This window comes from Dendronephthya gigantea, unplaced genomic scaffold, assembly GCF_004324835.1.
Source record: "Dendronephthya gigantea isolate DGI-Jeju-01 unplaced genomic scaffold, DenGig_1.0 000130F, whole genome shotgun sequence".
In the NCBI taxonomy this organism is placed as follows: domain Eukaryota; kingdom Metazoa; phylum Cnidaria; class Anthozoa; order Malacalcyonacea; family Nephtheidae; genus Dendronephthya; species Dendronephthya gigantea.
The window spans coordinates 301,585-312,772 of record NW_021163140.1 but is presented as its reverse complement, the minus strand read 5'-3'; the positions used below and the strand labels follow the sequence as shown (position 1 = coordinate 312,772).

Here is an 11,188-nt window from a genome sequence, read left to right as displayed (position 1 = left end):
TGGTAAAACGATTCCACGAATCAAATATGCGTGGAATGTTTACACTTTAACCTTTCATCAATTCACCATTACGTATGGTGGGGAAAATAGATCAAGAATTTCAAAAATCCCATTGTCTAATTGCTCTGAAATGCGGTTTGACAACCTTAGTAGTAGTACTGGCAATATACCTACATTTTAGTGAGTTCATTCTCAGCTTTGAGCTGAACGAAAATGCGATAACATATATAGGCGGGTAGAAAACTGGCTTTCACATCTTCATTTTTTATATTCTAGCTAGTGTACATTACAGTAGCTAAGGTCTAGCTACTGTACATTACGATTATAAAATTTTTCTTACTTTCGTTCTCCAAGGGGACTTGCTTTTCACAAATTTCTGTTGACACCAAAAAACCTTCATTGTTCCAATGGAAGTGCGAATTGTATAGGGGTAACAGGGCACAATGTGGACAGAAGTGTACAGAATAAAACGTTTGCCAGCGCATGCAGTTTTCCGTGAATATTATTTCATGTATACTGCATGGAAAAAAATTATCGTTCTTTCACTTTGATAAACGATGTAACGGTTTTTTGCTTTGATAAACGATGTAACGGTTTTTTGCTTTGATAACCGATGTAACGGTTTGATGATGCATGGTCGAAATGTTGATGTATCCGCTGCCAAACTCTTTATTCTGTTCAATTCTACGGATTCTTGCACCGTTACCCCTGTACAATTCCTATCTAACCCCCTTTTCCCGCTCGTTATTCTTTTATGAAAATCGTCATAGACAAACAAAGCACTCGTTTGGATAACTAATAATAGTTGCAGGGGCCGGTTGTATATGAATGCCGGATAACGCTATCAACCGGATAGTGATTTCCATAAAATTTAAGCTTTGTAACCAACTATTGTTAAAGAAGATCCTGAATTTAGGAATACTGACATTTAATTAAAGTTATACCCAACAAGGTCATTATACTCACCAAGGTTATTATACTCACCAAGGTTATTATACTCACCAAGGTCATTATACTCACCAAGGTCATTATACTCAGTCTGCCAAATTAGTCACAAATATGGGCATCCTCGCAGATTACATCATGCAGTTTTATGCATACAAAATCTTATGGGTTTAAATCAGGACACTTTTAGAGAGGGCGTTAATCGTTATACTTACCGACTTAATTTTATAATCGCCGAGCCAGTGCGGAACACGTGCGAGGGTACTAATTCCGCTCGGATATTTACACCCACGATGTGCAAATGCGAAATCAAAGTCGTCCGCCATAATGGACCTCACGCCATGGTCTTTTACGTTATGCGCATGCGCCAGTCTGAATTACTAAGCTCTTGATTGGTCCAGACAAAAAAAAAATTGTGTTTTGAAACGTCAAGGCATAACTGTCATTTCGCAAAATTTTGATGAAATTTATACATTTATTCATTACTTTGACACGTTCAAACAACGGGTTTTTATATATTTTGATATCTCTACTTTTGAATCGTATTAGTTTTAGTTACAGATCGTCCGTTGGTATGGCAACATACGTGTACAAAATTCACCCCAAAATTAAATGACCAATTGCCTCGGATAGTTGGAAAAGAAGCACGGTGACCCCCAATTTTTTTGTGCATTATTTTACTTAGAAGAAATTTTAAATGGTATTTTTTAATGACGTGTCAAAAACACGGGGGGGTCAAAAACACGCATCACGTGAAACAAACACGCGTCGCGTATGCTGTTCTGATTCTGATAGCAGCATTTATGTTTGTGTTTCTCGCTGGTTTTGGCAGTGCGTTCGAAAATAAAACTAGACAAATGTCGCGAGGCTATTAATGTTTCCACGCGAAAGAGCGCACTAAATATACTGTATCGAGCCACCTTCAGACACTTGTAAAAGTGCTATAAAAGTTTCCTGAGTTTTATACTCAGCATAATTCTCGATCGTTTGGGGAAACACCGTTCCACCACGAGTGGTTAGGGAGTTTACGATTCACGACGCAGCCAGCTCGACGACGCTTGCAAAACAAAGAAACTCCACACGCGAGACAATAGCTATGCATAATTTGTGGTCCATGGCAGCGTTGTCATTCGTGCGACGCCTTCAAACGAAGCATTTTCATGGCCTCTCAATGACATGAAAGCAGCGGCAACGCGATGGCTTAAATGAAACTGCAATATCAGCTAGATATCGGAGGTTCTCTGCACAATTAAAACGTTTGTATGATTATTTCAGAGTCCTAGCAGCATAATCAATTTCCTGTAGCTTATTTCAAGCAAAATAATTGACTAGCGACGTCGAGCTAAGCGTGTCGTTTATCGTAAACTACCTATTTTCACAAGGGGAACGCCGTTCCCCCGCGTTCCCCCTGCAAAACATCGCTGATTATAATTATGTTGGTAAAAAGGGCCGTAGTTAAAGTTAAGGAAATAATAAAAGTGCATGCTCGAACAGTGGCGTAGCTGGCTACGCTACTGTGCGCTAATACAAATCAACAGCCTGTGCTAAACAGTCTCTACTTTATCCCCAACCTCTTTTTCAGGCATGTCGCATATAATAATATGTTAATTACGCATATAATAATATACACAAAAAAATTCTAGGAAATCCCAGTGCCGAAAAAAGGAAATCTCTAATCTAATATACAATAATAATAATCTAATCATGAAACATAATAATAAATAATAATAATCTAATCATGAAACAGTTCTATTTTGACATGATTTGAAAACAACATACGACTGCGCATGAATTATGTTAATTGAATAAATTATTTATCACATAATTATGTAGCACGTGCCTCTAAATTTTTTAATGTTTTATTACTCATAATAAAGGAAATTTAATGGAGTGAAAATGCTCGCAGCATAGCATGATCGGTGTTTGTATACAGCAGGTATCTACCCCTTGGTATGTATATATAAAGTTTGCCGTCTAGTTAGCCGGTTGTTAACTGTTCGTTTGCCACACCTTCCGTCCCCCATGTTCACCGCCGATCACCACATTTTTCCAACCAGGGGATGGCACTTTTTCGGGTCAGTCGTTTTTTCGTTCCTTTTCTAGATCAGCAGTGTATTGTTGTCATTGGTTTTTGGCGTTCTATTGAGCGTATCAGGTACGGGTTCCTTCTGTCGAGGTAAGTTTTCTTCTTTGTCCTTGACTGTTCGTTCTTTCTTTCCACGTGTCCTCACATCATGTGACTCGCGTGTGACTGTGTGATCACGGGATGGAGAGGGTTCCGTTTACGTCCAAGATGCGATGTGTTATTCAAGACCGAGGACAAGCACGTAGACTGTTCACATCAACGGCGCCTAGCTCGTTCGCATCGTCAAGCAGGTTCGCAACGCCGGTTACCGTCTCCATCCCTACCGATCGCCAGAGGGCATCATAAGTTAGTAGGTTTAGTGCTCTGTAAAGCATTCTCCGTGATCATTAATGCATATTATTAATAGGTATAATAGCAGAGATTCTCGTGCAATTTGGAAAAAACATGCACTCGTGAGTTTTTCAAAGACTTCAAATTGAATTGAAGTTTTTGATAAACTCACTAGTGCATGTTTTTTGCAAATTACACTCGAAACCATGCTATTATACATTATACATATACCTATACTAATCACATTTGAGTGTGCTGTAATATTTCTAACGGCATTTCATGGCTAGTTTAAAATGCTTGTGTGCATCTTCAATATCATCGTTTTCAAAACACACTGCACCCAGGTTGTAGTAGGAAGAAGCAACGTCAAAATGTTTTCGCCCAAAATTTTTCAATCGAATATCAAGTGCCAGTTGAAAGTAATCTCTAGCGTGGTCCAGATCCTTTCCTTTGAGACATATTTTACCCAGGTAGTCGAATAAAACATCAGGGCCAATTTGAGTTGCCCAAAACTTTTCCAATTGCATATCATATACCCGTCGAAAATACTTGCTGGCGTGCGGTATATCACCTTCTCGAAGACAAACTTCTCCCAGGTTTTCGTATGAGCGAGCAACATCAATATGATTTTGGTCAAACTTAACCAATCGAATATCAAGTGCCCGTTGAAAATAATCTCTAGCGTCGTCTAGATCCCTTCCTTTGAAGCTCACTATTCCCTGTTGGTTGTTGGAAGTGGCAACGCTCTTTTGTTTCGTCTGTTGCGAAATAATACCAAATGCCAATTGACGAAAATATCTGGCGTAGTCCATATCCCTTTTTTTGAGACACAAACTACCCAGGTGGTCGTAAGACGTAGCAACGCTAATTTGATTTGCCCCCATCTGTCGCGATCGAATGTCAAGTGCCCTCTGAAAATATTCCTTGGCGTGGTGCAGATCACTTTCTCTTAGACACACTTCACCCAGGTTATCATATGAACTAGCGACATCAATATGATCTGGCCCTAATTGATCCTCTTGAATTGTCAGTGCTCGCAGAAAATTGGTACGAGCATCACTTAATTTGTCTTTATAAATACACAACATACCCAGGTTGTTGTAGGTGCCAGCAACTTTTATGTGGTTGGGACCTAATTGTTTCAAAAAAATATCCAGTGCCTGCTGATAATAATTACCAGCACGTTCCGGATCACAACACACAGTACTTATATTGTTGTATGAATCCGCAACTTCAATATTATCTGGCCCTAATTGTTTCAATTTAATTTGCAATGCTTTCCCATAACATTCTCTAGCTTTGTTAAAATCACCTTTCTTGCGGTAAAAGCTACCCAGGTTGTTGTAATAACGAGCAATGTTAACATTATCCCTTTCTGGTTGTTTTAATCCAATTTTCAGTGCTTGATGAAGAAAATAACTAGCTTGTTCCTGATCACCTTTATCATTGTACACAGTACCCAGGTCACAATAAGAATCAGCAATGTAAACATGGTCTGATCCTAATTTTTCTGAATAAAGTCTCAGTACCACTTGAAGAAATTCTATCGAGAGATTAAACTCGGAATAGTAACGTAGAGTGTCCGCGAAAAATCGATACATTGCACAGATTTCATTGTTATCAATGCTTATATATAATTCATATAACGTTTCCTTTGGTAACAATTTGATAATTTCCGGGTAAAATGTTTTTAAGTGAGGGATTAATTTAATTTTATCTTCCCTATTTTGGAAAGAATACAATGTTTTTACAACATGAAATATTCTTCTTATATTTTGCGCTTTATTTGAAATTCCAGTCTTGGTTAAATTTTCAATTTCTGATTCCGTTAAAAGACAAAATGTTTTGACTGTTTCGTGGACAACACGATGAAGGCGAATATCCTTCTGGCTTTTTCCAACATAAATAAACAGCGAGCATTGACGTATTGCAAGAATTATATCCACGGTATCTATGTCTTCGTCTTGTTGTTGAATGAATTTAACAACGAGATCAAGTGGTAGTGGTTCAAAAGATATCAAAGAGAAAAGTTTGAATGCATAGTCAAGAATTGTGTCATATTCCGCGCATTTTTCAACAGCTAAACGCATGGCTGTAGTCATGGTTAATGGATATGCTGCTGAATTTGTCTTCCGAAGACGTTCTTCCGTAGATTTTCTTTTACCTTTTTCTATTTTATCTAAATATTCCCGCCACGAAAAATCAGGGCAACTTTCGATGACTAGTCTCATATACAAGGCTGCCGCAGCCAATGCCAGTGGTTGACGATCTAATTTCTTTGCCACCTCATCTAGTAATGCATTATTGTCGTTTGTTTTTGATAACAGACTAAGAAGCTGGCGACAGTCTTGGTCTCTCATACCAACACTAATTGAATTATGCTTAGTTGATACGCCGTCTGATGGAATCGCATTTGTGTTTTGTGTTGTCAATATGATTTGACCATTATTCCAAACTTCGTCGCCTATTAGAGGCAGTAATGGGGAAATGAGCTCAAGATTTTCCACATTATCCACAATAATCCACCACTTTTTCCAATTCTTAATTCTGCTGGATATCTGTGATCTCAAATCCTTGATCTTCTCATCAGTTGGTTTTGAAGAGCTTGAAACATTAATTAATACGCTTTCGTTGCAATTTACCCGACGACAGAAATCTTCATACGAATAAAATAGAGAATCTAGGTCTTTTCCATTCAATGTCATTAAAAACATCGCTTCGTCCTTCGCATCGATATCATTGCAAATATCTTCACAAACTTGTCTGGCGAGTTGCGATTTTCCACTGCCTGGATTCCCAGAGATGTAGAAATATGTGAGTTTTCTGCTGCTATCACTGTGCAACTTTTCAAGGTTTTCTCTTATCTCGCGTACTTCGTCAGAACGGGAAACGACTTCATGAGTTGGCTTGGGAGGAAGAACTTTAAACGATGCAAAGAGGTTTTTTATTCGAACGACTTCATTGATTGACAGTCCCAGTGCATTCAATGCATTTTCAACAATTGTTGTCTTCATTTGAAAGTCTGTTTCATCGAGCGTTTTTACAGGTTTATGAGTTATTTCATTACGTAGTTTTCTGAGATTATCGATTTCAGTCTTTTGCGTTGGATTAAGACTTGCACCAATAGAGTGGGAATAAAGAATTGCATCGAAAAGTACAGTACAATCCCACTCATTTGTATCTCCATGTTTAAATTTGGTCTGGAGCATAGTCTTATTTGGCCTTACCCGCAATTTCTCAAAATTACACAAATGAGAACCACTTACGTTAGTATCATCCCATTCTCCAGGAGAAGCCTGGTAACGTTTGTTCCATTCCTGAATAAAGAAACTCCTTAATTCATTCTTTACAGCAACCGTGACGATATGTTCCGCTCGAATGTAGTTTTGACTTTCCTCGTCTTCCCACGGTATACCAGACATTTTCGCTCCTAAAAACATTTGTATTCAATTTTTAAACAGAGAAGAAAGAAGACATCTAAAAATATTTGTAGCTTGTTTCAAACTGTTGGCTGCACGCGAACGGAAACACACTTGATTTGTTCAAATGTACCACGTGATAAAACATTTGCGGTCTAGGCGCGCGAGATTTATTGTTTGTTATCATAACGTTATCTTATAAAATAATAAGATAATAATACAATTCTAAACACCCTATATACAGTGGGAATCAGGTACAGTAACTGTACAAGATTAAAAACTATGACTGTTTCGAAGAAACAAAGAACATTTCGCTCAGGATGTGCGATCGACGAGTCACTACGAGGTATTGTTACTGAATAATTCCGCTTTCATTGCGTAGTTTCTTTGCCTCGTTCTGCCGCTAGAAAAAGGAAAGATGTTACCCTGAACAGCTAACGGAAGCACCTTTGTTTAATAAATCAAGACAAGTTCTTAAAGCTAAACAGTAAGATCTAAAGAGCCTCGGCAAAGGAAGGAAACCAAGTGCTGCTCGATCCTTGACTGATGAAGAAGTAGATTTGCTGTATCAAAGTGTTGCATCTGGTACTTAAGCCGCGTTTAAACTACGTACTTTTACTTGCCCTGGACCAGGCCTAGGCCTAGATGTGAACGTTGTTTATCCGACCTAGACCAGGCCTTGACCTGGTCTAGGCCACAAAATCCAGGCCAACAGCAAAAGGTGGCCTGGACCTGACCTGGGGCAAGATTTTGGTAATGTTAACAACCTTTACCTAGTCCTGGCAAATGTTTAACTTAATAGTATGATTTGTATAGGATACATATAGCATTACCACTTTTCGGCGTGTTTCGGGTCGTTTTCCAAGTATTTTGTTCATTACTTTGGCTATCGGATATCAGCAACAAGGAAGACAGTGTGAACGTGGCACATATTATTTAGACTTGTCCTAGACCTAGTCCAGGCCAGGTCTAGGCCTGAAGTGTAAACGCGGCTTTTGAATTCCCATGCAAATGTCGACATTCTTTGGTGGAATAAAACTACCCAGTTCGCTTTGCGAGGCTGCAGAGAAAATCGAGATCTGTGCTGGGGAGACATCTATCTTGAAAACACTGAGTAGCAATTAGCAGACAATTAAAGACAAGGTCCGGTGAAAATCCCTTTCATTGTACAAAAGATTAAAATTACTAAATGGCCATGTCCAGATCAACAGCGTATCTGTATACAAGAAGTTTGCAGTAGAGCGCCCACCAAAAGATTGCAACCTAGATTCTCCATTTTACCCTAATTGGCATCGATCATAGTAGAAATCCCAAATTCTGATTCGGTCCTACTAAAAACCGCCCGAGGCCTTACGTTAATCGTATGATTGAAATTTATCGATGGATTACAACTACGAACGATGCTTTAACCTTGAAAAGAAGATAGTTTCCAAAGTCCAACCAAGTATCAACGAACGCGTTACTAACAAGCCTAATTAAGAAAGGTTAGAGAGGTTTCTGGAAGAAAGGTTTTTGGAAAAAGAAAACATTGACAGTACCAGATGGCATACCATATTGGCTATGGAAAGATTTTGCAAAATATTTAGCTCCAGTTATACATAACAAAGATATTCAACATATCATCAGAACAACAATGTGTTCCCCATTCTATGGAAAACAGCCAACCTTAACCCAATACCCCAGGAAGCCTCTTATGGAATGTACTCGACTGTAATAATACTTAAGAAAGAGATTTCACCAGTATTAAAAAAAATAATAAAATGTGATCAATGTTCATATAAAGAAGGAACAAGTACAACTGATGCTCTTATTATGTGTCATCATTTCAAAGCCTTTGATGCGCCGCAAGAACCAATGATCATAAACTCTGTTTTAGCAATATTCAAACGTAATCTGTTTATCAGCCATATATTTAAGTTAATTAGGCTAGAAATCATAAGGTTTTGGAGATCAGTTAAACTGTGACTACTATAGTATCAGCAGTGAACATCCTAGGCACACCATCATACAGGCAGTTAGGGAGGTCACTTATGTAGACTAAAAACTAGGAATTCTCCTCTGGATATGGTTGAAATACCAGAAAACTGACCATTGACAAGGCATCTTTGCTTGCAATATCAGTTAAATAAGACCTAAACCACAGTCATGTTAGGTTATCTACACCATATGCTTGCAATTTAGCAAGCAAAATTTCATAGTCAACAGTGTCAAAAGCCTTTTTAAAATCAATAAAGACAACACCATTAATAAGGCCTCTGTCAATATTGACACACCAATTATTAGTTGCTTCTAATAAAGAGGTAAGGGTGCTATATTTGCCTGAAAATTAGATTGATTTGGATTTAAAAGCATATTTGCTGACAGATAAGTATAAAATTGGTCATAAGTAAGCCTGCCAAACATTTTAGCAATTGCAGAAATAAATGAAATCGGTTTGTGTGTACAATATGAAAAATTTGTCTGATTCATACTACTACCAGAGACGGTTCATTCAATTGTCTAGCACACACATGACACAGACAAACTATAAAAAGAACTATCTTTTGCTTGCCCACGTTCGTCTTCCAGTTCGTCTGTGGTAAACACGGGCAAACAGACAGTCATCTGGCAAAACAAATTATCTGCATAGTTCTTCTCTTTAGAGAAATATAAATGGGTTGTTCGACTTGAAGCATCGTGTGTCTGTTAGTATAAATACAATGGCTCATATAAAAGGGCTCTTTTGCACTCTTTTACCAAATAAATAATTTCCCAATTCCCATTCATGCAATTTCTAAATGCACAATTCTGCTTTGTCTACATAGTTCATCTAGATGGTGTGCCCTGTGTTTATATTACTGTTCACATTTGTAAACAAGTTACCATATCTAAATTGGAATATTTGGCATACCAATTTGGACAGGAATATGCTAATGCTTGAGCTATCGACAATAAGGTTTTATTCAAACAATCAATGATTTAATAATATAAGAATGATACTGTAAGATATTTGTGACTGTTTTACATGTAATGGAGAAATGGAAAATATCTAGGCAATAAACCGGACTTATTCTGTATGAAGATAGACACAGATAATCAATATAGACATGCAGAAAATTAACAGATACAGAATATTAATAAATGAATTTGGCATACGCCATTTATTCCTTTGTCAATTTCATATCTTAATTCTTTATACTGTTATATGATCATATCCAAAAAACTGATAGAAAATATTATTCTTTTATGTCTATGACTGACTGACATACCTACTTCATACGTTTTCTATTCTTCTGACACATGTTCTGAACTGGGAACATGAATTAGAATATAAAATTTATAAATATCATGCCGGTTTATATACAGTCGACTGGGTGGCCTAGTTGATGATAGGCTGTGTACACTGTACAAAACGCCTGACACGGTCGTTATGGTACACAGCAGTCGACTGTATAATCACTAGGATATAAATTTTATGCTATAATTAATCATTCTTCCCAGTTTTAGTATGTGTTGGAAGAATATATGATAAAGTCATAGACTTATGAATGTGTTTTATCAGCATAATTTATATACTAAAAGTTTTGAAAAATGTTGAAATACTTACCTAGCGAATCAGCAGTTGTGTAGTCATTTCAAATGACGGGATATTCATCTCCCGGTTAGTTATTCCACGTAGGCGATTGGCTTTTACAGTTTTACAATCAAAATTGTTTCGTTTCCGACGTTTCGTTGAAAGATACATGTACAATTTTAGTATTTTATACTCGAGCTCATTGTGCTCGTACCCAGGCGCTTTAGTATTGATCTCGGCTAAAAACCAAGCGCGCGGGGGTGCTTGGGAATTGTGCTTGGGTGGTTTTGTTTAGCTAGGAAGTGCCCGGCAGAAAATGACCGATTTCTGACAAAATTATCGTGACCGATAATTGAAAAACGTTTGTATTTCTGCAGTTTTTTTTTCATTATTTAGAATTTTTAACTGGAATCGTTCATCGATGGTCTAGTAAGTAATGGATGAACGTTTCTTTAAGCTTAGTTTTATGGTAGAACAGTCTGAACAGAGGGAGATTTTTTGCCGCAATATACTCAAATTAACTTCGCCTTCGGTACGATTGCTCAAAAAATTCTTTTTACCAAACGATTGTGCTACTCGTCACGATCGTCGGTCGCACTTTTTACCGGTGATATATAGTGGTAATCTAACTGAGTGCAATTTGGTGTGATATCAAACTTGTGATTACAAAATCTCACTCCCAAGTTTGATTTTACACCAAAGTGAACGACACGAAGTGTAATTACCACTTTATTATAGTCATTTTAGAGGGTTTTTCGAGTTTTTACAAGTGAAATTTAGCCATATTTTGACAAAATTCTGACTTGTTTTGAAAAAAATCAATTTTTGCCTCGCCCTTGCTAGTAAAAGGCAAGG

General features: G+C 37.5%; 1 protein-coding gene across 1 annotated transcript; it reads right to left on the bottom strand.

Annotated features, from left to right (window-relative positions):
- Nucleotides 1–1,440: 1,440 nt before the first annotated feature.
- On the bottom strand, nucleotides 1,441–10,525 carry LOC114536091. Its single transcript, XM_028557442.1, has 2 exons — nucleotides 10,367–10,525; nucleotides 1,441–6,791 (listed from the first exon to the last, which is right to left on the bottom strand). The coding sequence occupies exon 2, from the start codon at nucleotides 6,781–6,783 to the stop codon at nucleotides 3,628–3,630; it is 3,156 nt and encodes a 1,051-aa protein (XP_028413243.1). The 5' UTR covers nucleotides 6,784–6,791; nucleotides 10,367–10,525; the 3' UTR covers nucleotides 1,441–3,627.
- Nucleotides 10,526–11,188: the final 663 nt, after the last annotated feature.